The sequence below is a fragment of the Mastigoproctus giganteus genome, chromosome 3 (genome assembly GCF_048544385.1).
Source record: "Mastigoproctus giganteus isolate SK-2022 chromosome 3, ASM4854438v1, whole genome shotgun sequence".
Taxonomy (NCBI): domain Eukaryota; kingdom Metazoa; phylum Arthropoda; class Arachnida; order Uropygi; family Thelyphonidae; genus Mastigoproctus; species Mastigoproctus giganteus.
Window position 1 is genome coordinate 44,267,870 of NC_143577.1, and position 27,109 is coordinate 44,294,978.

At 38.3% G+C, this 27,109-nt stretch overlaps 1 protein-coding gene across 1 annotated transcript in view; it reads left to right on the forward strand.

The window, feature by feature from the left end:
• The first annotated feature begins 3,279 nt into the window (after positions 1 to 3,279).
• LOC150087918 (DENN domain-containing protein 1B-like) overlaps positions 3,280 to 27,109 on the forward strand; it is a 209,695-nt gene continuing 185,865 nt past the window's right edge. Inside the window, exons 1-2 of the mRNA XM_090369963.1 lie at positions 3,280 to 3,337; positions 26,852 to 26,976. Of these exons, the coding sequence (XP_090226089.1) occupies positions 3,280 to 3,337; positions 26,852 to 26,976 (183 nt within the window). The remainder of the gene's footprint in view (positions 3,338 to 26,851; positions 26,977 to 27,109) is intronic.

Sequence of the window (27,109 nt, forward strand, 5' to 3'; positions counted from 1 at the left end):
CTGTAGCATCCCTAGACTTGGGGAAGATAAGGTTGTACAAATCGAATAACCTTGAAAGAAATGGACAGCATATTAAATTTCTTGAAGAGTGCAGTACCATCTTGACATCCCGCCATGTCACGGGCTGATAAGAATGTTTGTATTCACTCGTGCGTACAGAGCAAGTTCAAGAAACGAAGAACTGAATAGAATAAAAACTTCATTATATAAGATATCAGCATTAATTTTTATAATATATTTTTGCAATATTAATGTAATTTAATACTGAAAATGGCGATACAGGATTTTAAAAACCATTCACTGTCTAATAGTATGTGCCTCGCTGCTATTAGAAAGGAATGCTTCAGTAGATGCATTCCTTTCTGATAGACCCTTGGATGATTGTGTGCTGACTCTTGGATATCTTTTAAATTTCTCCTGGTCAATTCTTTCAGTAATTTGACTTGCCTGCCTATTTTCTACATAAGCATTACTTGTAGGCTCACATCTCTACACTTGACTTGAAAAAATCTAAAGTAGCAAAAATTACAACACTTGATTTCCCTTTCATCGCGCGGTAGCACAGTGTTATGTCACTATCTTTCCCACACGGGGTGGAAAAAGCCCGGATTCGAATTCCGTCAATGACTCGAGGAACTTTTATGGGCTTGCATTCCGTGGCTGAGTTGGTTGGTCTCAGACGTAGATACCAAAGTTTTCTTCTCCGGAAATTCGGGGTTTTCGTCCAGAAAACAGAAAAATCGACCAGAGAACACACGCAATTCACGAACATAATACTGTACTCTTGGGCAGATGAAAGTATATTCCGGTGACCCTATTGTGACACTTTTTTAATGTTGATATCCCTTTATTGAATCGACAACACTTTCCAAGTGGGAATAAACCACATAAACACTCAACCGAGATTCATTAACTCGGTGATGTGAAAATAACTATTAAAAAGTCTACTCATCGCAATAGCGATAATTTTTAAAGCTTTGGCAGACTATGGGACTCGAACCTTGACCCTGATACATGGTGTAGAAGAATAGTGATCGTTGCCTCACCCAAGTGCTTCCTGTGAGAGAGTAAAAAAAAAAAAAAAAAATCCTACTTGGTGTACCAGGCGTTCCCTTCGGAATAGTCTGCTTGCTGCAATGCTTTCTTGTTGTTGGGTTTACAAAATATTATTAGGCTTATTTCCTCTGAAGTTTAATATTTAGTCTCCAAAAAAAAGAAATTATGGGGAGCTAAATCCGAAGAATAATTAAAAAAATAAAAATAAATAAAATTTGGAGTAGCGCATATGTTCCACTTCAGAACTGGTTAAGTAGGTTTTTTTTTTTTTTTTTTTTTGTTATTTGGTTTTTAGGAGCATTAGCAACTAAGGCCATATTGCTCCGGGGATAAGCGGTGGTCATTCCCTGACCTTTCCACATCCTCTGTATTTGGTGTCACGGGCTCGAACCCCGGTCTAATCAAGAAGCGTGTGTACGCTTCTTGTACGCACTGCTGCTCCTGGCTACGGAGACGCCAGTTAAGTAGGAAGATCATGTATAAAAAACCCGTAATAGTTCCTCGTGTCATGGACAGAACTCAAACTCACGTCTTTTCCACACAGTTTGGGAGGGTGCTGATCTGATTTTAACCAATATGCTATGCAGGATAACGATACGAGTAAGAAGCTGTATCGAGACCAGGGCGCTTTGTTTTGGTTGGCCAAAAGTCGTGTCATACAAAGAGATCAATAGACAGTTCCATGCATTTAGAGAGATCAGTCCATTTTTGAATATCACAAACCGTTCAAAAGCTTGCCTTCTTCCCAATGCCCTTCAAATCCCACTTCTATCATTTCTTAAGTTTCAGAAGCGTGTTTTTTTTTTTTTTCCATTCCGATTTGGTATACAACGTGATGCAAACTGTTCTTTTAATTTCGTCGTCCTAGTAAAACACAGAGATTGTAAAAGATACGCAACACGATCTTACTCTGAAACACTTAAAATAACACTGAAGCAAGTAGACGACGTGGCTCGTTGCCAGACTTCTTACAAAGGTGTACGCTGTTACAATCTGGCAGAAGAACTCTATTATGAACCATATTGCCACGGAAAATGGAGTCTGGAAACAGTACTCGTAAGCTGCAATTTGCAGTAGCATCGCGCTACTGTGAATTATGCCAGCGCAGTAAAAGCCTGAAACGCACAAAATATTCACCAGTATTATATGGCATGACGTGCAGTAACCATTGGTAATTGTTGTAGTGAAACAGGTTTGAAAGACATGATCATAAGTGCCAGAAAACTGAATTTCACTGTCATTAACATAGCATGGGCAGTGGACTACTTAAAGACCGTTGCAGAGGTCTAACAGCACTGTAAAGTGTGAAGTGTGTTTGGGGTCAAACGGCACCAGGGGTTTCCCCCATCAACAGCACTGTAAAACCAGCCAAAAAAACAACCTGCAGTTACAATAACATTTCGAAAAAGTGAAACATTTCAAAATAGCAAATAAGAAAATCTTCGCTGCGCTTTTGAACGCATGATAGGAGTTAATTGGAATAAGAGATCAACAGTATTCACTAAGACAGTTGTCATTCTAATCCATCCATGATCTTGGTCGTCAATGATATCTACCAAAAACTGAATTCAACAGCTTTATGAATCTTGAATACCAGTTTCTTCGGTGGCTGAATAAATAAATCTTTGGGGGATTCTTTCATCATTTCCCAGGGATCCTCTTTATCCCATGATGGAGTGGATTTCTAGGAGGAAAACTAATAAATCGAATAGCCTAACTTGGCTAAACTCTTAACAAACAGGATGGATTCACTAGAGTTCATTTCAGTCATATTCCACTATAAGAGAAAAATGAACTTATAGAACCTCTGCACAACAGTCGAACAGATAGCAAACGTCTAGCAGTAGTTCCCCACAAACGCCATAGTTCTCTTCAATAAACAGGGAATCAACAGTTTATTTTTTATTTTTTTTTTTTTTCAGATGAATCGTACTGAATTAATATTTATCAAGCATACAAAATTTATATCTACCAAGCATATACAATTAATATCTTTACATATTTTTCATATGTAAATGGAATAACATATGAAACCTAATGGATAACATCAAACTCTATGCCACAACTGAGAATCAGCTGCAACAGTTACTCCGGATCACCGAAGAGTTCAATACTGACATCGAGATGCAATTTGACCTAGACAAATGTAAGACACATGGATTGCACCAGGGACATCCAGTCGGCCGAAACTACCAGCTGAAGACAGGTGAAGAGATTGAAGCCATGACGAGGGAGAGACCTACAAATCTGGGAATGATTGAAAGTCACTACTACTTAGAAGGTGAGCTCACAAGAAGATCAAGATCCGCCTGACTGAGAAATGCCGTCAGAGACTAATAAGCCTGCTAAAATGAAAACTGAATTACGGGAATATGATCACAGCCATAAACATTTAACGAAGTCCTAGACTAATGGAATCATAGACGGGACCAACACCGAGCTTGGGGAGATTATAAGATCTGTAAGGACAATGATGACCAAGAACAGCCAACAACCACCCAAAGTCGGCCATCGAGAGACTGACCGTAGCCCGGAAAGAAGAAGGGAGGGAGGGAGGGGACTGACTGACCTTATTGAACAAGAGATGAAGGCAATTACTTCCAAGAAAACACACCACCATTCTACCAAGCCATAAGAAAGATAGATAAACAGCACTCAACCTTAACAAGGAGATTCCACCCACACAGACAGAAGAAACAAAGACAGAAAGATGGGCCAAGAAGGCACTCCATACAATAACCTCCATCAAGCCTATGTACGAACGGGGGCTATTCCCAGAGACCGAATTATTCATGCTCGCCATCCATAACGAGGTAATCAGCGTTAAGAAATAAATCTCCTAGGATCTCGATCTCGGAATGACAGATAACGCATGTCTACGATGCCATCTGACTCCAGAAACAATCCCGCATATCACAGCGGGATGCAGGATGATCACCCAGACGGAGTACTCTCATAGACACGAACAGGTCGCCAGGATAATACATCAGAAGCTAGCCCAAAAATACCAGTTGATTAAAGAAAGTGTACAGTATTACAAATACGAACCTCAGACAGTTCTAGAAATTCTACTCACAAACTGTTCTGGGACCGAGCTATAATAACGGACAAGGCGATCCCGCACAATAGACCAGACGTAACCCTCATCGATAAGAAGGAAATGGCTGCTACCTGATCGACACAGCGGTGCCCAACACCAGCAACGTCCAGAAAACCTACGAGGAAAAGATAAATAAGTACAGAGACCTGAGACAGGAAGGTAAATAAATGTGGTAGCATATGGATCAAGTAATAACCATCCTGATCACCATGTCAGCCATCGGCATGGTGCCAAAGAGACTCCATAAGAACCTAGCAGCAATAGGCCCAGAGAACGCTTAAATCGAACTCCAGAAAACTTCGATCCTGAACGCCTGTAGGATACTAAGAGTTCCTCGACTAACAGTAATGACAATAATAATAATAATAAATAATAATAATAATAACCGAACACAACGAACCACCCTATGCACCTGGTATCAGTACCCGTCATGGGTACTGATACCAAAAAATCGCATAAAGGAGAAAAATGGGTTTTTTTTTTATAATAATAATTCATGAAATATTTGATACAGTTTTCAATTTGAGTAAATAAATAAGTGCGAGAAGTGAGTTCCCCCACTGTTACCAAAACACAATAGTGCAACACAATCTGTCCGCAGCTATTTCCAACAATGTAATGGTTGAACTCTTTTCTGTTGGAGGTTACGAACTGCAAAATGGCCACTCTCATGGTTGCAAAACCATCTTGACTGCGCTATCGGCGCCCTTGCCCGAAACCGACTAACTGAATCACGGTGTGAAAAAAAGGACAAATAAAGTTCTTTCCGTGTAAACAAGACATCAACCCAGGATGGCCGCAGATTATGCCCACTGTGCTAGCCGCGAAAGCAGATATAGTTCGAGAAATATCCGGCAGACTTCTTTCTTCTTCCTTACATAGTTTATCTTATTATATTTCAATTGAGTAGACTATAAACGTGCATACATAATAAAAAAAATCTGTCTATTAAAAAAAAAAGAGAAAAAACGTACTACTTGTTTTACTCCTATCGCTCCCCTCTTTTCAACGGTTTCTAAATCGTCTATTGTATGACGAGTGAATATCGACACGCTCACAAATGGAATATCTTTTTATTTCAAACAAATTAAGTGATGTGGGTCGACCACTTACTCAGGTCAATGTGAAATGGCAGTTGTCCTCGCTCGAAATAATACGTTTGCGTATCACAGCAGACATGAAGCGGTTCAGGTATTCTACTCAGTTTGCTTTCCATTAGCGAAAAGAGTAGAAATCAGAACCTTTAATTATCTCAAAATATTTCCAACTTCGGTATCCTCTGTCTTAGTCCTCTTGTTCATTTTTCCCTCCTTGATTTATGCCATCACACCTATGAAATGACAAGAAGAATGCGACCACTAAGACAATGTTTAAAGATGTGGGTATGACCTTGACAGTAAAACGCGACTTGGGAGGGTAGCTACTGATTTGAAAGTAGAAAGGAGAAAAAACAATTACGTGACAGCATTGCATAATATCAACAACAGTGAGATGTTCCAGTTAACGGTAGGCTCCAGAAGATAAAACTCTGATCAGAATGTGACAGAGAATTTCAGAAATCTGATAAAAGGGAACATAAAAGAGTGTTATGCGTATGTAGAAGTACTGGTGACTGATAAACCTACTTAGAGGGCGCTGTGTGGAATAGAGAGAATAGACAATTCATTTCTTGGAATGCGCATAAGAGTATGCAAAAATTAATCGTAAATGGAATTAATGAAGCAATCGGACGGTAAAATGATCTTGTGCACCAGACTGGTTGCTGGTAGGGAAAATTGTTTTCATTATTTTGTAGTTTGGCCTCTACAAGCAGCCGTATGGGCAAGGAGGGGCATGCCTTTGCAATTATAATACAATAATTAAATAGCAAAAACATTAAATAAAGTAACAAGGCATTTGAAGACGAAACAGCAACAAACGCAGCTGAACTATACTAAGAGACTTAAGAAATCTTTATAATAATAATAATAATAATAATAGTCTAAAAGAAACAGTCGTATTGTAACGTTTTGCATTTCGAATATTTTTAACATTAGAGTTTACATATTCCTAAAATCAACCAGCTGGCATCCTTGACAAGACAACATAAGGTGATTTTCATGACTTGAATCTTCGTAAAATGTTTTAAGGAATTTACTTCTGGTATCTTGAAACCCGTAGAATACGAGGATATCTTCTCGTTTTGTCTACCACTACATTATAATCGGGTTCCCACGTCGTTTCATTGAATGGATGGGCATTCTGGAGGATTTGCTTCCTGTAGTTGTCTTCGTTGCATACCTACTTGATACTTGCCCACACAAGTACTACAACGAAACTGCAACGGCTTCTCGAAAGTAGCTTCGTTGCTGTCTCGGAGCAGCCATGGCTTTTTATTTTCCATGGTGGTTCGTACCTAGGTCGGTACGAAAATTACTTTAGAAATCGTGAAGGTTTACTCAACCATTCTGTTGCCCAACGTTGGATCCAGTACGAGTCAAAAGAAACTCTGAACTTGTGAGGGAGGCGCAGAGGACCACGTGACAGATGCTTATAGAGCAATAAGCAGGCAGCATTTTTGTATGCTTATGTATCGTGTTATAAGGTCAGGGACTCCAACCAATTCCTGCCTAATCGCCCAAATTGCTTCAAATGACTGTTCTCGTGGAGGTTAAGTGGTCTCTAATGGTCAGACTCTCTCCCATGCCAGATCAAGATCAGTGTGAAAGGCGGATTTTTTGACGATGTTACCTTTTACGTATGTATCAATATTCTTTCTTAGATTCTTTTTAGTTAGGATCAGTTAAGCAATTTTGGATGAATGAGTTTCAAACCATTGAAGTTAGGTACTGCCCAAGGAGATAACGGAAACAGCGATTAAGAATTAAGGCTGTCTTAATTGAAATCGTCAACAATAAAGGCTAATTGGAATCTTGAATAAGAATCTCGAGTCTGGGTGGAATCTTTATTGGAAACATTAAAAATGAAAGCTAATTGGAATCTTTTAAATATCATCCTTTGGAATCGATCTCGAATTTTCGAGCATGCCAATTCAGAACATAAAACTAACGCTTTCCTTCACACCATTCTCTCAGTCATCAACGATTGCGTTCTCATTTCTGGTGCCTAGAACGTGCCAAATTTCCTCATTTCTGATATAAAAACGAGGTTATGATTAACATTAAATCTTGAGAATCCTTTAGAAGGAAATTCATTCGTTGAATCTCTTCTTAAAGAATTGTCAATTATGAGCATTTAAGGCAAGAAGTCAAAAATATTATCCTACTTGCTTATCATATTTATATGCATTCTGTTTAAAATGGCGTAATCACCGACGATGACGTTAAGCCTTTTTAGAACTTCATAAAATCCAATTGTAACTCCTGCTAACAATCCCACTAATATTGAATAAAACATATTAAATACTGGATCTCAGCTGATTGCTGATGTCTTCTCTGAATTCTGTGCTATCTCTTAATGTGTTCTCTTCTCCTGCATGTTCCAGTTCCTATCAAAGATAACATCCTTAACTGTGTGTGTGTGTGTGTGTGTGTGTGTGTGTGTGTGTGTGTGTGTGTGTGTGTGTGTGTGTGTGTGTGTGTGTGTGGAACTTAAGCAACTAAGGCTACGAGGCATCGATGTATTATGTCTGTAATTGCGTGTACTCTTCGGTCGGTTTGCAGTTTGCTGGACGAAAAACCTAATTTCAGCGAGAAAAGACCATACATAAGTGGAACTATGTTTTTATTATTCAAAATGCAAGGTTTTACACTTGGGAAATAATAACTCCGAAATAACTTATATACTGGGAGAGGTAGAATAAAAACAGCAGAGAAAGAAGGTGATTTAGCTTTTACGATCTGGATAGATATCAAATTGATTATACGTTGTAAACAAACGGCAAAGAGGGATCCGTGGTGTCAAGTCGATGATTGCTTGTAGAAATAAGGTCATAATTTCGCTGTGTAAGCAAATTGTCAGAATACTGTGTTCATGTATGGAGCCACTTAAAAAAAATAATAATAAAAATACATCAAGCTTCTTAAAAAAAAACTTCTAAATACTGGCAACGTTCCTGATGAGATTAGCAACGGTGCATCTATGAGGAAAGGCTTCGAACATGTGGGCCCAGAGCTTTGTAAACTAGGCACCTTAGAGGGAATCTGATTGAGATTTATGTGTCTGAGAGGAAGCAGTAATATGAATGAAGGGGAAATTTTCATGGAATTTAGCGGCACTAGAACCAGGGGATATGAATTCAAGCTAAGTGGAGAAGGCTTGATCGATGCCGTGAAAACTTCAATTTCATTCATTCAGACTACTCTATGGGGGTCGTTGAAGCAGATAGTTTTGGGAAATTGAAAGGCTTGTTGTATCAGTACGACAAGGGCAGTCCTTGGAGGTGGGGGAGGGGTACAACGGATGGAAACCCAGACCCAGATTCAAAACGGTTCAAACTCTCAACGAAATGTTCAAGGAAAACTCCTTGCTGTCCTTTTCCCCCAAACAACTCCCACATCCGAGCTCACTGAACTCTCAGAGGGTCCCTGAGCTGCTGGAAGAAAGAAGTGCATAGTTTTTTTTTTTTTTGTCACTACAAAAGCCTCTTGCTTTCTTGCACACTATATAGCCAATATTAATAATAATTTAAATTTTAGATTTTTAGTAAATGCCTGACAGTTTAGCCGGGAAATCTTTTTGGTAATGGAGAAAGTAAATTTGTAGCAAGTTATTATCTCTAGGATGAAACAGTGACTGATTATTTTTCTTTAATTCACTGTTACAAGTACTGCCCGCAACTTAGGAGAAGGTAATTAATAGTTAAACTGCCGATAGAGGGCATCGATGCTTGTTATGCATAATAATATACAGTATATGGAATAATAGCTACAGATTCCCAAGACTATCCCACATGTAATTCTAAGGAACACCTGTGAGAGCGAGTGTGACCTTCGGCAAATAGACAAGCGCGATCAAGTTTTTTTTTTTTTTTTTTTTCCTTTCTTACCAATGTCCTTCGAATAGGCGATTCATTCTCTTATCAGTGTCATAAACATAGATATTATCAGTTCAGAAATGCCTTTGTCTTTTATTTAAAACGGCATTTGAAATAAGTAATACCTGTAAATAAATTCTATTAAGCTTGGTGAAAAATAGTTACAACTAAAATCCTTTTGTTTATTTCATTTTTTATGTTGCTTCTTATCTTTTTTTTTCTCTGTACTTAACTGGGTAATACGGTAATATGCTTCTATTTTTGGCCATATGTTGTTAAAAAAAAAATCTTTCTGATACATTTAATCGCTAACGCACACTAATGATAATTCTCTCTGTTAATAGTTTGTATAATACTAAACTAATAATACTATACGTATATTGTAAATTTACGAATAGGACTAGCTTTAATATTGCAAGTTGGTGGGGATTCGTTGCGAGCGCCATCTTCTGACGATACCTAGAAATAGATATATAGTGATTTTCATTAAATGCGGTGAGAACATGAACACCCAAATTGTGCCCTAAAGCCTACCCGAAGTCATGTAATGATGAATAGGACATCAAACAATTAGGTTTAGTTCAGGAAACTAATATGCTCTCAAGAAAAAAATTATCAAAATAGTTAGGAAAGTATTAAGTGACAATATTAAAAGTAGAAGTGGATCTATTTTATATCGATGTGTTCTGTTTGGGCCGAAATCTGAAATTTAAAACTTTGTTAACGTTTGAGCAATGTCCAAAAATACTGAAACACACAATTCAAAGGATGGCTTAAGATTAAAATTGAAAATTAGGGTTTATTCAAATATATTAATTTTCATCCCTTACGAATATAAAATATCAGGAAGATTTTACTACACGTTTTTTTTTTTTTTTTTTTTATTAAATGGAGACTTCACAGGAAGTAATGGACTAAGTTTTCATTTTAAATTTTATCTCCTACTAACTGAACACTGAAATGAAACTTTTATAAACCCTGCACGTCTCATGCCGTTCTTAATTTTATTTGCTTGTTTTGTTTTTTAACATAAAACATTCTTTATGTTAAAGCATGTTAAGAAAGAAAATACACTGCTCGATAAAATTACCAGAACAAAATGTTTTTCATAAATATTTTATTATGAACAGTGTCACCGAAGTCAAATATTTGATATAATAGGCATCCTGGCATATAAATTCCATGTATCCAATAAAAATCTACCACCTTACAGAGCCGCACATAGTGCAAATTATTCATGCCTATAAAAACAGGTTACGACCACATCACTTCATTCCAGTTTTTTTTTTTTTTTTTTGGCTTGCTCAGTGGGATAGCCACATCTCCAGTACTCAGGATGACAAGTTATCGTCATTTAGATGATTCTTTGAGATAGTGGGCCGTTGGACGACTTGAAGCGGGGCAGTTACATGCAGAGGTGGCACGCTGGCTTAATGTCACACAGTGTCGTCTCGACACTGTGGAAGCAGTTACAGGAGACAGGAACCATTACAGGAGCTGGACTGGCCAAAGTCGCCCGAAGGCTACTTCAACCAGAACAAACGCTATCTGGCTCTAACAGCAAGATGGAACCCTACGATGTCCTGTCATCAACTGTCTCTTGAGGTTGCTGCGGCCACAGGTGAAAACATTTCCAACCGGACTGTGTTAAGTTGGGAGCCCTGACAAATGGGGTAGTATTCTGTTCTCTGATGAGTCCCGTTGTAGCGTACAAACAGGTCCTAGACGTTATTTCATCTAGAGACTGCAGTATCATCCCTCCAACATCCGACAAAGGAACACTTCGGTGGAAGCGGTGTTCTCGTGTGGGGAGGAATAATGATCAACGGCAACACCCCTCCATGTTTTTGATAGGGGTAACGTAACTGCGCAGTGGTACCGAGAACAGATCCTAGAACCCTATGTGCAACTTTTTAGGGGCGCGGTTGGCCCAGATTTTCTTTTCGTGCACGACAACGCCACTGCACATAGAGCTAAAGTGGTGGAGGAATATCTTGAAACTGCAAATATCCAATGACTGCCGTGGCCAGCACGATCACCAAACTTAAATCCGATCAACATATGTGGGATGCCCTTGAGCGACCCATTGCACGCAGACAGCCAATACCTCGGTCACTTGGTGAGATAAGGTCTGCACTGGTGGAAGAATGGGATTTTTTGATTTGTTGCTGCAGAATTTTATAGTCACTTTTATATAGAGCATGGTTCACCGCTGTTAGGCCTGTTTAGCGTTGGAGGAGTTTATACGCCGTACTGATGTCATGTGACTATATTTTCGAGTATCTTTTATCCACTTCTGTAATGTGACATTTTTCGTAAATCTTATACAAACACTATAAATGTCCCTTATAAAAGTCTGGAGTTTCTGGCTCTCTCCTCATTTCATCGTTATTCTATGGTACAACACATACCAAATTTTGTCCCTCTTCATGGCAAGCTGCACCAGTTATATCACGTTTTCTACATGTTCTGTTCATTTTTTCGAGCAGTATAGAATGGCAATTTATAATGAAGAACAGTACACTGAATAACTTTATGAGACATTGTTGTTATTATAAGGTTTTAGATGCATCTGCGACTTAGACCATCTTGCTCATTATATGTTATACATGTAAACTGTGCCTGTTTGCTGAACAAAAACCCATGCAACCCTCGCCTGAGATTGACTAACTCAGCCACGTTGTGGAAAAAGGCCAATAAAAATTCCTTCCGTCACTGATGTGTTTCGAACCCTTGCCTTTTCCAGCCGGTATTGGGATGATGGTGATTATATGCACTGTGACACCCGCGAGTCTGTACTCTACCTTCGTACTTTCGTTTTCGGTCTGTACTCTACGAAGGTAGAGTACAGACCGAAAACTGTCTCCTCAACTGTCTCCTACGAAGGTAGAGTACAGACCGAAAACGAAACGAAAAATTATTATGGAGAAAATACATTTCATAACCTCATAAATTATGGGGAAACTTACCCTGTTGGACCGATCCCTAGATTGATTTGGAATAAACTGCTGTAGGTGGAAGTGCTGGGCTTATAAAACTAAAACTTTTAAGTTTATAAAACTAAGGAAACTGTTTTCTATAAAACAGTTTAATCTCTAATTTGGTGCATCAGTATCATCTGTTTCAGTTTATTTCCATAAGATGAATAACCACGTAACGTTCCTCTTCCAACTAAATATTGACTTGTATCTTTTAAAATTACCTTCGCATTATATTCACAATTAAAACTTGTCAATGATTTTAACTAATTTTTGCAAATATTGTACTATGTTATATACTACATTAATTAATTTATTTTTATTTAAAAAAAACTGTTAATCACTGTTTTCCATGATATCTCTAATACAGCAAGTGTTATCAACCAATTATCGACCAAATATACACTCACTGATCACTGTATTATGCTACCTACTTAATACCGTGTTGGGCCACAATTCGTATGGATAACAAACGCTATTCGCCTACACATTTGATCAAGTAGATGTCTGAAGACGTCCGTAGGGATCTGCAATCGTGATGCCTGCTAGGCTTTCCGCAGTGTCGGAATAGATGATGGTTTTGTGTCCATACGCCTCACTTCCCGTTCCGGAACATCCTACAGGTGTTCAATTATAGTGAGGTTAGACGAATTTAGAAGCCAATCAAGATGGGCGATATCTTTACTGTGTTTCTCGAACCACCTGTGTACGGTGTGGGCTCGATGACATGGCACGTTATCGTCTTGAAAATTCGGTTTCTTTTCGGGAATAAATGCGACATGGCATGGTTCACATAGCCTCCTAAGAGCTGCTGGTAGACCTCGCCACTGAAACGTTGGTCCATGCGCACCAGGGGTTCTAGTTCTTGCTATCAAAACATGCCCTATATTAAGCACCTACCTCCACCTGCTTGGATAGTGGGCACCATGCACAATGGGTCCATGGGCTCGTGTTGTTTGTGCCTCACGCGAAGGCGTCCGTCGGCGTGTAGCACCAGGGATTTGGACTCATCCAACGAGCACACTCATTTCCAGTCCTCCAGTGTCCAATCAGCTGTTGTTGACTACATTCGCCGTCGACGTTGAGCAGCGGTGAGGGGAGGGGAGGGTGTGTGTCTCTTGGGCCGTCTTCTGTGTAACTGAGTGTCTTCTGTCTGAGTTCTGAACCGTCTTCTGTCTGGGTGTGCGGTGTATCGTCATTTTGGATATTTTCCATATTGTATTGCGATGACAACTGTGGCGCTCTACCCTTTGCCCACCACGAACAGCCATCCATCTTGCGTAATTCTTTACAGTTCTGTTGGTGGGAGATTGTTTGACCCGTTCTGCGCTATTCTTTGTATGCCTTAACCACACGACATATCGGAAACGACAAGGTGTGTCGTTTCCGATATGGAAGCACTCGACGCACGAGCTCCCACAATCATGCTCTTTTGAAATTCCGTGATATCCGTACTACGTCCGTGGTACCTGTACTTCTATGTTCTATGACTGCTACTGTATCATTTTGATTTGCATGACCAGATGCAAATAACAACTGTTCTAGCCTACGAAGCTGTGCTTTATGTACTTCCAGCTATGTGGCATAGTCCATTGGATGGAGTGGTCACAATTCAGTGATCACTGAGTGTGCATATATGTACAATTATTTATTTATTTTCATTAATTTATTTTTTTTTTATTTTTTGGCCTCCCAGTATCTTCAGTGGTAAATATTATGGGACTTTTTCCTAATAAAAGCAATATGCCGTGAATTTTTAACTGTGAAAAAACCACAGAACTATGACCAAAAAATAAAAACTATTGTTTTTATTTTTGTATAATTTTCAAAATACGAGCTCTGCTGTGGTTTGGAGTTAATGGAATACAAGCTACTGGCTTCCCTGCGTAGCGTCCACTTGAATTGAGCCGTCTTAACACAGTTGGTTTGGAAATGTTTTTACCTGTGGCCTCAGCAACCTCAAGAGACAGTTGATGACAGCACATCGTAGGGTTCCATTCTTGCTGTTAGAGCACTTAAGTGGTCGTGTCGGAGTATAAAGAAAACAGTTAAAAAATAATGTAATGACCCCTTAATTAGCTGTTGTTGCGATGCCCTATCTCAAGAACTACTACAACCAATTTTTATAACTATAAAAATTGGTTGTAGTAGTTCCACATTCTCTATTCTTTAAAATTGATCAATACTTTGATTGAAACGGAAATTTTGTGGAAATTTTTAAAATGGAATTTTTAGAGTGGAAATTTTGATGACTGTAGGGAAAATTTCATTTATCCATGGACAGTTATAGTATGAGAGTATTTGAATAATGATTGCACACAGTGAGACTTCAATGATCTGAATATTTCGTCAATATTATATTTTCAGGATTTTTTAAAACTCAAAGCTTACACACACGCAAACATCTGAAGTTTAAAATGATAAGAAAAGAATAGCTCTTAATTTTCTTGTTTTTCTTTCTCAGTTGCTTAGATTTAAAGGCCCGTCCCTTCGATAAAATGATTGCCAAAAAATCTGTGCCCTTTTACTGGACTTCCACATCGAAAAGCTTGCTATACTGGACTGGAACTCGTCACTTCTATGAAAATCTTTTATCAGTTTTACGAAACTCTCTTGAACTTAGGGTTAATCGTTTAAGAAGCCACTAGCAAAATAAGAGAGGTGAAGGAAAGTAAAGAAAGAACAAACACGAGAGGAGGGTGGGGGAAATGGAAGAGCAAGGCCAAGATATACGACAATGTTGTGACAGAGAGGGAATTTTTTTATCAGTTATCTCTTTTGCTTTTCTACTAGGCAGTTCCGTCTCCCGGTAGGCCTTAGGGGTGATGGCGCAGGTGCAGCGCTGATCTACACTTCGCCCCCATCTGTGTGTGAGAGAAAGAGAGCGAGAGCGAGAGAGAGAGAGAGAGAGAGAGAGAGAGAGAGAGAGAGAGATAAAACAAGGACAGATAGCAAGGCAGATGGTCGTCATACCCGCTCACTGCCTATCCAACGTACATGAAAACACGAGTAACCTTCTATGTAACACATTGTTTAGTCTTTTTACGTGTTCTCTCCAAGATGGCGCTGATCTCCTGACTATTGTTATCATTCAAGCAGAAATGCATTGACTTAACCTTTTACGAATCGTGTAAGATACTAGCTAACCATGGCCTGAAAGATATGTCATTTCCACTACAGATCAGTGACTAACTTTAGAGATATGGTATGACTGCGGTTCTCGAGTTCGCTTTGTTGTCGGTGTGTAATACACAGCAACAACTTCCTGAAACATTTGGCATTTTTATTCACAGGAAGGTTCGCTTACACGACCTAAGGGGAAAATTTAATCTGGCTAATTAAAGATAATCGCGAATACGAATTATAACTGTGATGTTTTTACCGGAAACTAGAACGCTTCCGCTGCTGGCAGAAGACGAAAATGTCGCTTGGTTAAAATTCTATTAAAAGAAAATTTCTCATTATCTTTTGGCCACCGAAATTAGCAGTGGAATAAGTTGAAAGAGACTTCCAGTTTTATTTGTGTTGTTGCTGTTTGATATTCATTCTATGTACTTTTTTATGATCTTGGTTGTATGCGTACAACTCTAGAAAATGTGAAACGTTTTATGCCAAGTAGAAAAAAATTGTTTTTCCTTAATTCTAAAAGTTTCCCTTATTAATGTTCTTATAAAAGATTACTAACCTTACCGTAACTTTCCTACGACGACCATACTACTTGCACGCGTTTCTATAAGAGAGGAAGAATCGGCATGTAAATCAAGTAAAGCTTTTTTTGAAGTAATGGTTATGGGACCACTGACCTTCAGCGACAGATCACATGATAACGGAATCACCGACCATGGGCTTGTCGTGTTGTTAGCCTCATTAAAATGATAAATTGAACGAGATTTTAAACTAAATTAGAAATGCATTTCAATAAACGTCATAATTCACTGACACTTTAACTTCTTCCAGGTGAAGTCTTTTAACCAATTGGTTTTTTATTGGAATAAATGAGCCATTTCCAGACGTGATAATTTATTTTGATTGTATATTATATATTTTTTCCTCATTTCGAATACTCAGTAATGATTGTAGCTGCAAAATAAAACGTGACATTCTTGTACATAATTGAACTACCCACAGTTTCTGTGCATATTTTTAATTGCTAAATCCTCCCTTCCCTCCAAAAAATGTAATCATCAATACTTTAAGAGTATTAATTTTTAAAAGCATTAATTTTAGGGAGGAAGGGAGTAAAAAATTATTAAAAATGAAAATTAATAATGAGGAATTTATTGTAGCTTAAACACAGAGCGTACAGATAAAGCAGAAATATATGAGCTTTCGGCTATATGGTAGCCTTCGTCAGAAGGCTACCATATAGCCGAATATATTTTCTTGTGCAAAACAACTCTTGGACAATGATAGAACCCTCAACGAAAGAACTGGTCTCACACCCGATGACATTTCCACCGCCCTCAGACTGTGCTTAACAGGGGGTGCGATCATATTTAATGACTCAGTCTACCAGCAGATACATGGCACGGCCATGGGTTCCCCGGTCAGCTCAGTCACAGCAAACATCGTGATGGAGGAGTTAGAGGGACGTGCGTTTGCACACGCACCTGATCACATCGCCTTTTGGTGTCGCTATGTTGACGATGTGTTCGTGGTCATCCCTAGAGACTCAGGTCAGCGACTTCTATCATACCTCAACTCACTATCGCCCTTCATAAAATTCACGATTGAGCTGGAGTCGAACAACTCTTTACCATACTTAGACACACTTGTCCGACGTGAAGGCACATACCTGAGGACTACAGTTTATCGTAAGCCCATGTGTGCTGGCCAGTTTACCAACTTCCGGTCAGCACACGCGCGAGGCCACCTCCTCTCCACGGCCCGAACCTTGCTTACTCGCGCCTGGACACACTCCAGCTCCGCTGATGAAAGACGCAAAGAGGTCACTAGGGTCAAAGTAGACCTTACGAGGTGTGGCTACCCCATTGACGTCCTCGACAGGTGTGATCTACAGACACGTGACATCGTGACGACCAGCTACAACACCAACAGTGACGAGCCATCCACAAGGGCATTCATCCCATACTACCCCAACCTGTCACAACAGATCGGCAGAATCCTGAGAACGCACGGAATAAAGTGCATCCAGCTCCCAGGCAGGAAACTGCGTTCTTTCATTTCCAACGTGAAAACACCTGTCCCCACCCTTCTGCAGAGCGGTTTAGTCTACCGCATCTCTTGCCGTGACTGCACTAGCTGCTACTTCGGAGAGACTGGACGTCGACTCGAGAAACGTCTCTCGGAGCACAAAAGAGCGATCCGTTTAGCGGATATAGAACACTCAGCTATCGCCGAACATGTCTGGACAACCCACCACGACATCGACCCACACCGCGATGTCGTGGTGGTAGACAGATCCCACCATTACCTAAAGCGTACCTGGTTGGAATCATTAAATATAAAATCTTCGGATAAATCCTTAAACAGGAACAGTGGTTACCAAGTCAACCCGATCACAGAGTCAGTAGTTCTGTCATTGGACAAGCGCTGGCCACGTCATCATGCGTTACAGCCACAGACGTCAACAAACAATTAAACCTCGCGTCTCACGCACCTGGCAGTGCACATCTTCATTCCAACTGCCATTCATGTATTTTAATTCTGACGAAGGCTACCATATAGCCGAAAGCTCATATATTTCTGCTTTATCTGTACGCTCTGTGTTTAAGCTACAATAAATTCCTCAATGAATCCAGAGCGCGTAGGCCTGTTTCGTTATGAAAATTAATAATAATTAAAAATTTATTTTATCTCTCTCCCCAGTGAGGGGAGGAAGGGAGTAAAATAAATAATAAATATATATATATATCTTTTCCTGTTAATGAATTTCATAGCATAATGTCTGTCATGAATATTATCAAACAGACGCTTTGTGCGAGACTATGTGGTAAAAGTCAATTGGAAGCTGCTCACGGTTAGTACGACTTTGGAACCAACGATAATCTAAGATCTAACTTTGATACGTCTTGAAAAAAAACGATAGTTGCCCATTTACAAGGTCTCCAGTATATAAATTGCACTCGGATATATTTATGCACTCGGACATGGGGCACAATCTTAGGATTCCGTTTGACAGTGAACCCCAGGAAATGTTTTGGAGCTTCATCCATCCACCCGCGAAGACGCCTGTACGGAGTCTAGGCCCATCTAAAAAAGGTTCCCCCCCCCCTGACAGACTAAATATTTAAAATTTGTCTCTGCTTTCACTTCATGTTTTAAAATCCTGAGTAAATAAATTCTGTGCGCGACTTGACTTTATACTGCAAGCCACACAGTATAGGATCTACTCCGTGACAGTATAGTGGTGCCCTACTTGTCTCTCGTTTAGAGAGGTCTGGGTTGGATTTCCGTATATGACTGGGAGAATTTCTAAAGTCCTTTCAATCGAGGCTCTAATTACGCGTAGGGAGAATTCAGATAGTTTTTCAACCAACACGTGCAAATCTTCCTGTGAACTCACACTTGTAGAGACATAATATACGACGGTACAACATAATTTAAGTCACTGATGCACTGCCTATCAATCGCTGGGCAGTTGATCTAGAGGAGTATTTTTTGATTCAACTGTGCAGTCTGTTATCGAACAATAAGGTGGCAGGGAGGAATAGTATTCTGGACAAATGAGATAAATGTATGTTAAGTTTTTACGTCCAAAGATGTATGAATAGCCGTTAAAATCGAAGAGGATATCAACAGCGTTTTTCTTAACTAAAATATTAATATCTAAAAGATCTAATTTTCTGAATTCACTTTTTTCTTGCGCATTAAATGCCATTGCTGCCCATTTGGCCATTTAGTTCTATGTAGAAAAAAACGTCTTTTTACGCAAATACATTAAAGAATGGTTTATGAACAAGAATTATTAAATATTCTTAATGAAACGAAACCTTGAATTTATGGAACCGATGTAACGTGTAATAACTGAATCGATGTAGAAAAAAATTAAACTTTTAATATGAACACTGAGAGTCGTCCTGCCTTCCCACACAAACAATTGGCCTTTGTTGGTTTTGCAACATCTACTGGTTATAAAAATAACCAGTAGAAAATTTTTAACCCAAATGCAAAAGTTTTCTACCATTTTAATAAAGTTCGTTATCATTCTTGATTTATTTCACTTTAAGTAGTCTTTGGAAGATCGAGCCACTGCTATTATTTATCCTTTTCGAATAAATATCGAAAGTAGTCAAACTAAAAACCATTATATAATATAGCGATCACTGATAATACTCAGAAAGCTGTTTTAGACGAACTCTATACGTTCTACCAACACCTTGCAACCCTTGAAATTTGATGCCCGAAGCTACTCGGTTTAGGAGTTTATAAACTTTCAAACTCCGTCACCCGAGGCTACCCAACCAAGTGTGTTACGTATCCGTTTGGCAAGGGTTGGAGGAACAAAGCCAAATTAGAACGCAGCTCAGCAACAAACAGCCCTTTGTGCAGCACCTCCCTATTAATTCAAGATAAATGAGCGAAACTTCGAAGATCCAGTTAATCAACCAGCATAAACCCAACCCCCATTTCCACTTCTTGTAACTCTGATTTATTGTATGTCTCTTCATCTTTGCTCTGCAGCCACTCGCCTGAGACGGAAGGCCTTGTCATCTTTCCGCCTGCTTCCAATAGAAATACATCCCACAGTCGGGCTCTTTACGGGCGATTATAATAACCAGAGTCAAGGGCATTCATTTTCTTTGTCACGCCACCGTTTACAGATGGCACATGCGATTAAAAACGGGAGAGAAAGCGAGCGAGCGAGAGAGAGAGAGAGAGAGAGATTGTATTTCTTGAAAGGCAGAGGTAGACATCATTGTTGCGTGTCCTGACATAATCACTTATCTGCTAGTCCAAGCTGAAAAGGCAGATAATATCTATCTGTGTTCTCTTTTTTATTGAATCCAACATGTTGAAACTGTGCCAGTATTTTACTCGTTAGCATGGCGGTCACATAAAGAATGCTTTTCAAGGCAATTTCCCTTGAAATAAAACCAACAAACGTGTCATTTCTGTAAAGAGGGTTAAACTTTCGGTAGAAGCCCAAGAGGAAAACGGTGTTGTTTCTACAAAGTCAGTGAGCTGCTAGTTGATTTAGGTATTGACGAAATGAACTACTCTGAATAGTATAGCCATACAAGGCCATCTCAATCGAACAAGTTTTCTAACTTGACGTTGCTAAATAGTTTTACGGGAAAGATCTCTTGTTATCAATAACTGTATTCTTTCTTTCCTTTTTTTTTTTGTTTGTTTATTTGATAATCAATTACGGTAGATACACTGCTCCTAACAGGTATATGGTATATATATTTTTTAATTCTTAATTAACTGTACTGGGAAATTTCAAATGTTTCCCAGAGCTGTTTGAATATTTCTGGAGTATAATGTGCGTAGCATGAAAAAAAATATATAATAATAATAATAAATTAAATAACGGCAGCATAGTCTAATTGTACTTCGTTCACTCACTTTCGCATTAATCACTCACTGTGATCGAAATGCACAATGTCTGTACTTAAGACTTAAGATCTTTGAATTTAAAGTTAGAGCACAATCGATTCTGTTGTCCACTTCCAGCAGCATTCTGATGTTCTCTGCTCTCATACTCAATCCGTTCAGTGGCTAGCATATAACAGCAAATACCCACAACACCACTTCATGACCGAACATCACAAAAAACACAACTCATGACTGAGAAACAATGTGAGTGGGAGACCGACAGTTGTCCAGTGTTGCTGATCAAACAAATCACACCACATTTTTCTTTTCACCATGCTGACTAAAGGGAACATTGTATGAATGAATATGTCAAGTCTTTCGTCACGGTCCTGTACGTGTTCAAAAACGCTTGACAGTTGTGAATTACTTTAATATCGTTAAAGCTGATTCCTATCCGTTTATTGTTGTTTTCCAGTAATGGTTTCCAGCAGGACAATTGCACTGGGCTGTTATAGGGATGGGATTTTTTATGGGTCTTTTTCTTAATGTGGCTGAGTTAGTCTGTCTCAGCCGAGGATAGCATGGGTTTTTCTCCTGGAAAATCGGGATTTTCGTCCAGTAAACAGAAAGTCGACGAAAAAACACATGCAGTTTACAAACAATGTATGCGGCGCAATATGGTCTAAATCGCTAATGCGCCTAAAACCCCACAACAGCTTGAGAGCAAAAATGTGACCAAAGAATAATGCGATTTATATGGACAATATACTGGTGTCTTACGGCCTTCCTTGCCTTGGTATTAATTCAAAAATAATCCAGTATATAACATATATAAAAAAAAGCGTCTAGTATATTTCACGGAAATTATACATTATTCACTTCACTACCGCGAAGGCTATTCATTTACTAACCATGCCTTAAGCTGGATCCTCCCTTCCACTTTTAATGTCACAGTCTCAACAAATGGCAACTAACTAGTTGTTATATCTACCAGAACGCCCTCTCGATTCATGACAATATATTTCCAGAAAATTATGAACTGCTAAAAAATAATCATTAGCTCCAAATTGAATTTAAAAATATGAAGTGTTTTAAATATTTTTCTCATCTTCTGTTTCCTTCTTATTTATTTATTGAGATTGGCGGTCAGAAGTGGCTGACACATGAGAAACATAATCATTTAAAACTTATCTCTTGGACGCGATCTGTGTCTGAATTAGTTCCTGTTCTTTGAAAGAGATCTCTAATGTTTAACACCTGAAAGAATACAAAACGGGAGAACAATGGATAGTTTCTTTGGTGATACACCCCCCTGAAATTGTTGGATAGAGCGATAAAAAGGACAAAAGACGAGCTTATCAATAACATCAAAGCTAAAAGCGTGGACCTCAACTCCCACTTGCAAGTGTATTCACCTGTCACGAGTTGGTGACTAGATCCTACGGATGATTGATAGTCTAGTGTATTGCTGGAAGTGCAGATGCTTGCAACGTGAGAACCACCTGCGCGGTTACGGCAGCGAGGTCACTTCGACGCAGCAACGGGAACCTTTAAAATAAAAAAGAAAAAATAAGAAACGTGTAACGACTTCTATATGTCAACCATTCTTTCTTTTGCCAAAAAGATGACAAATTAATCATCGTGAAAAGTGCTGAAATATCACGGAATGGAAGGTAGTAATTATTTAAACAGCCTAAAACAGTGTTTCTCAAACTGTGCTCCTCAGAACCCTAGGGTTCCACGAAGAGGTCTAAAGGGTTCCGCAGAGAAAACTGCAATAATGATGGACAAACGAAAACTTTTTAAGCGGATATTTATTTCTAACACTTTGCACGTAAAGTATGAAAAAGCCTCCAGAAAGCCCCCAGTTTAAAAGCGCATGCTGTAAGACTTATTTTATATTTTGTTTTATATTCAAATGCTTGAATTGGTTTCAAATTGATTGAAACGAGTTGCAATATTTTTAAAAATGTACATTAAACAGAACCAAGGAAAATATAAACGTGCCAGTATTTGGTCCTTTGTTTACAATACAAATGAATTGGTTACTTATATTTTAAGAGAATTTTATCTTATCGATAAAGGCTAAATTTTTCTATAAGCAGAGAATTTAATTCGAATTTTTAAGTAAACGTCGTGCTTTAGCTTTTCTGTAATCAAAAATCCATATTTCGCAGTTAATTTTACATCCAGCCAAATTCCAATAAGTACAAAGTAATGTCTAAAAGAAACAAATTGTTAGGGTTAGGCGGAATACAAAAGTTAATTAATAGAATTTCTTAGAAATTGTATGTGGGCAAGGCCATGAGGGGTTAAATTTATTTTAAGACCATGAGTCGTTCGTTAAATTATTTTAATAATTAATTTCATTTATTTTATATATCATTATTTTATTTTATTTTTATTTTTTTATATTTGATACGAGCTCATTTCTAAACTAGAAGATATTTTTCCTATTTACTACTGTTTGAAATTCCCTGTTCATTTGAATAAGTTTGTCTCTACAATTAAATTAATTCTTCTTCTTTTTTTAAATGTTATACCACCGATTACGCCAACCACTTCAATGTCCTGATGCGTTACAAAAGAAATGCTTAATGGCTTTAAGATAAAATTAAACTGTTTATCGAGGCCATTCACCTAAAGATTTAATAGTGGAATACCCAGTCTTAAAGCGCCGCTTTTAGTTTCATGAGTTTTTAAAACGTACAAAACCGCCATTAACCAAACAAAAATTGAGAAAAGGCGCACGTATTGAAGATCAGATAGTTTTAGGTTTGGCAGCTTGTTTTATGAAGGGCAAGTCGGTAATTGATGTTGCAACCGATGTCGAATTATCAATCGAACCAGATACAGACTGGATACAAGGAAATAAATGCAAGGCGTTAGGCAGCTACTAACAGATGTACGTTCTTTCTTCATCTGATGGTACTATTAGTATAAATAGGGGATAATTGAATGGTATAAATTAATCATTTAAACCACGGGTGTAATAAAATTCACTGGTGTTCAAAGATTAAGAAATAAACACAAGAACTGAACTTTTCACAATTTTACTATTTGTATTTTAAAATATAAACTTTATAAAGCTATTTTTAGTAATTCGTAGTATTACAAAAATGGCTTCTGTGTAATGTATGAAGTTGTCAATAATTGTCAACCGTCCAAACCGGACAGCACGTAAACTCAAGGATATTTAATATTTTATAGGATTTTCTTAGGGACTTTGAAATACTAGTAAAAATATATAAATCAAATATCTATATATTTTTACTAGTAATTTTATATATAAATAAAATATAACACTATACTACAGTCGATCTCTAAAATTTCCTCTCCAAGACAAAAGAGTCACCGATTCCTACATGCCGATACGCATGATTCCTTAAGTTTCTGCTCGCAGATGGTGGTTCTGTGTGAGAATTGGTGAGAGGTGGCCTGTCCACGCCAACCTATCGCTTTCGTATACTACAACTATGCTATCTGTCCACCATGACATAAGAACAGTTGTAGGGACATCGTTACCCTATCGACGGTTCATCGAAAATCAGTCTATACACTGAATCCTAATTCATTTGTAAAGATCACATCAATCCATCTTTTGCCATTCAAACAGAATGGAACACTTCCTAACTTCCTGTTCAAGAGGACTCTTAGCACTAGAATTAGAAAGATACTGACCACTGGTCACTTTTCATAAAAAGATCAATTTCTGGAATCTTGCAAGCTGTCCGACCTCAAATAGTCGTTCTCAATTCCAAGTTTAATGTGATCTTGGAATGCATGTGTTTGCTTTTGCTGTACGAAAAACTCCAGTTTTCGGGAAACTATGAATCCCATCCCTGAAGTCGATTAAATAAATATAATCTTTATTGTAAGGTACAAAGGTACATGCAGGTACCCTAACTTTATAAAACCCTTCACGGCACAAAGCCCAGCCAAGGAGCGAAAATAAATCATAATGGCTTCTCCCATCCCCATCTCTGAGAGAAAAAGCTACGATATCCACACACTATTCACTCACTAGGGTAACCTTTCAAATAATAGGCAAAAAATACTCGTAAATATAGAGTACGTCTTAGATAAGATATATCATGGATTCGCGTCTTAAGAACGCCAGTGTTAAAGGCAAAAAAAAAAGTTGAATATGATAGTATCACAGTATGTACGCAGCACAGAAATAGGATCTCTTACAAAAAGATAGCACAGGTCTCAAATGAAAATATTCATTTTTACTAACAAAAGGTACAGAATCGAGCAGGTATTAATAAGATAATTAAAGTACGCGAAGGCAAGGCGGCTTAACTTATAGTAATTATCAGTGGTGCACCAAGAATTTTTTTTCGGGAGGGAGGGATCCTTATAGAGGATGTTTCAGATTATATAGGGTTTTAAAACTGCAGACAAATGTAGGAGCGTATTCTGCATCTTTAGCTGTAGAATAAGCTAATAAGAAATGTTGAAAATGTGTTAGCTGTATATTATAAATTAATTTAAATATTCTGTTTATACTCTGGGACGATCACATTGAGTGAAAGTGTACAATATAATGAGAATATACGAACATTATCGTATTTAACAGTCTAGAACCACGGACAATTCAAACACAGTACCCCCTGGTGTTTCACACTGGGCTATGGCGGCCAGTTTGTAATTGATGATTAATGTTTAATATTATTTTTCGATATTAAACTATAATCATAAATTACAAAACTGTGTAAAACAATATAACACTTTTACCTTCAGATTTATGTAAAAAAATATTACTCTAAGACATGTTTAAAACAGTACAAGACATACTTACCCGACATTCATAGTGTTGTTCTATACATGAATAATATCAGTTACTCTTATGTGACTATGTCTTAGCTGTGTCAACATCTGTTAGTTGAGTTTCAGGTTCTATGACGATCGTCTCGTTGTTTACACAGCAGCATTTGTTAAACTAATATTAATGGAAGACAATACAAACCTGTTTGATGACAGTACAAATCTGTTTACTTTTTCCGAGATAAGTGATGTGATTTTAATTTATGGTGAGGTTCGCAAGAATTCTGCAGCTGCTCTTCGTAGATATGCCAAAAATTTCCAACTGAACGAATACCGAATAAAAAAACATTTACTGCTCTGGAGAGACTCGTATATGAGAAATAAGTACCCTGAATGCATTAGGAGTAAACTTTGATAGAGGGAGATATCGAAGAACTGCAAATGTTGAAGAGCAAATATTTTGTACTGAACAAGTATCTCCTCCTACCATAAGTAACAGAAGGTAGTCACGTAAATTAGCATTAGCATTAGTAGAGGCATATGATGCAAGAAAGCAAGCTTATGCAGCATCAGCATTAAAAAAAAAAAAAAACACGCTCCCATTTCACCCCTCCTTTCGTTCCAAGTACCTGTCCAGCTCAACTTTAAATTTATTTAGGCTATCAACTTCCACAACAAAGGATGGAAGTCTGTTCCACCAACCAACTACCCGCTGGCTAAAGGCAAACTTCCGCACATCTATCCTACATCTGTCTTTTCTTTAATTTGAATTTATGCCCTCTCAAATGATTATTCTGAGCAAAAGGAAGAATTCCATCAGCATTGAGTATGCTCAAACCATTCAAGGCTTTATACACCTCGATCAGATCACCTCGCAGGTGCCTAGTCTCCAGACACTGTAATTTGCAAAATTTAAGCCTTTCTTCGTAAGAGCAACCCTTTGTTCTATTCACTAATCTTGTTGCCCTTCTCTGTACTCGTTCCAACAGCTCTACATCCTTCTTAAAATGAGGCCTCCAGACCCTGTATACAGTACTCAAGGTGTGGCCTGACCATTGCCTTATATAAGAGGATAATCACATCCTTATCCCTGCTAGAAAAATTCCTGTATATCATTGACAAGACACTATGAGCTACTCTTGCAGACCGTCTGCACTGCTCAGAAAACTTCATATCTGCCTGCACAATTACCACCAGGTCCTTTTCGTTCTCTACCACTGTCAGTGTAGTACCACAGAGTTGATACGTCAATCTGGGGTTGCTGCTTCCCATATGTAGTACTTTACATTTGTCAATGTTAAAATGTTACTCCTTTATGCTATATTGTGGCAACGATTCTTGCACAGGCGTACAAGAATCATTGCCACAATCGTTTCTTTTGTATGTGTTTAATTTATGGTTAATGTTTCATATCTTGGAAATCAAGATTTTTGAGACATATTTATGGGAACTTTTTTTCTTTATTTTTAGCCCTAGAATATGCTTCTGCATTTGTTCCGTGCAGTTTTGAAACACCTTGTGTAATATTAAACAAAATGTTCTTGTGGCGGTGCTTTATCATCCTCACAGTTTCCCTGGCTGTGGATGCGCCTGTGGTAATTGTTTATGGGAGAAGGACATTGATCTATCTTATTAAAGAGCGTGTGCTTTAGTGCTCCACGACATAGCTACTGAAGTTGAGAGAATTAACATAGATTTGGCAGCGATTATCAGCGGAGAAGTCTTTTA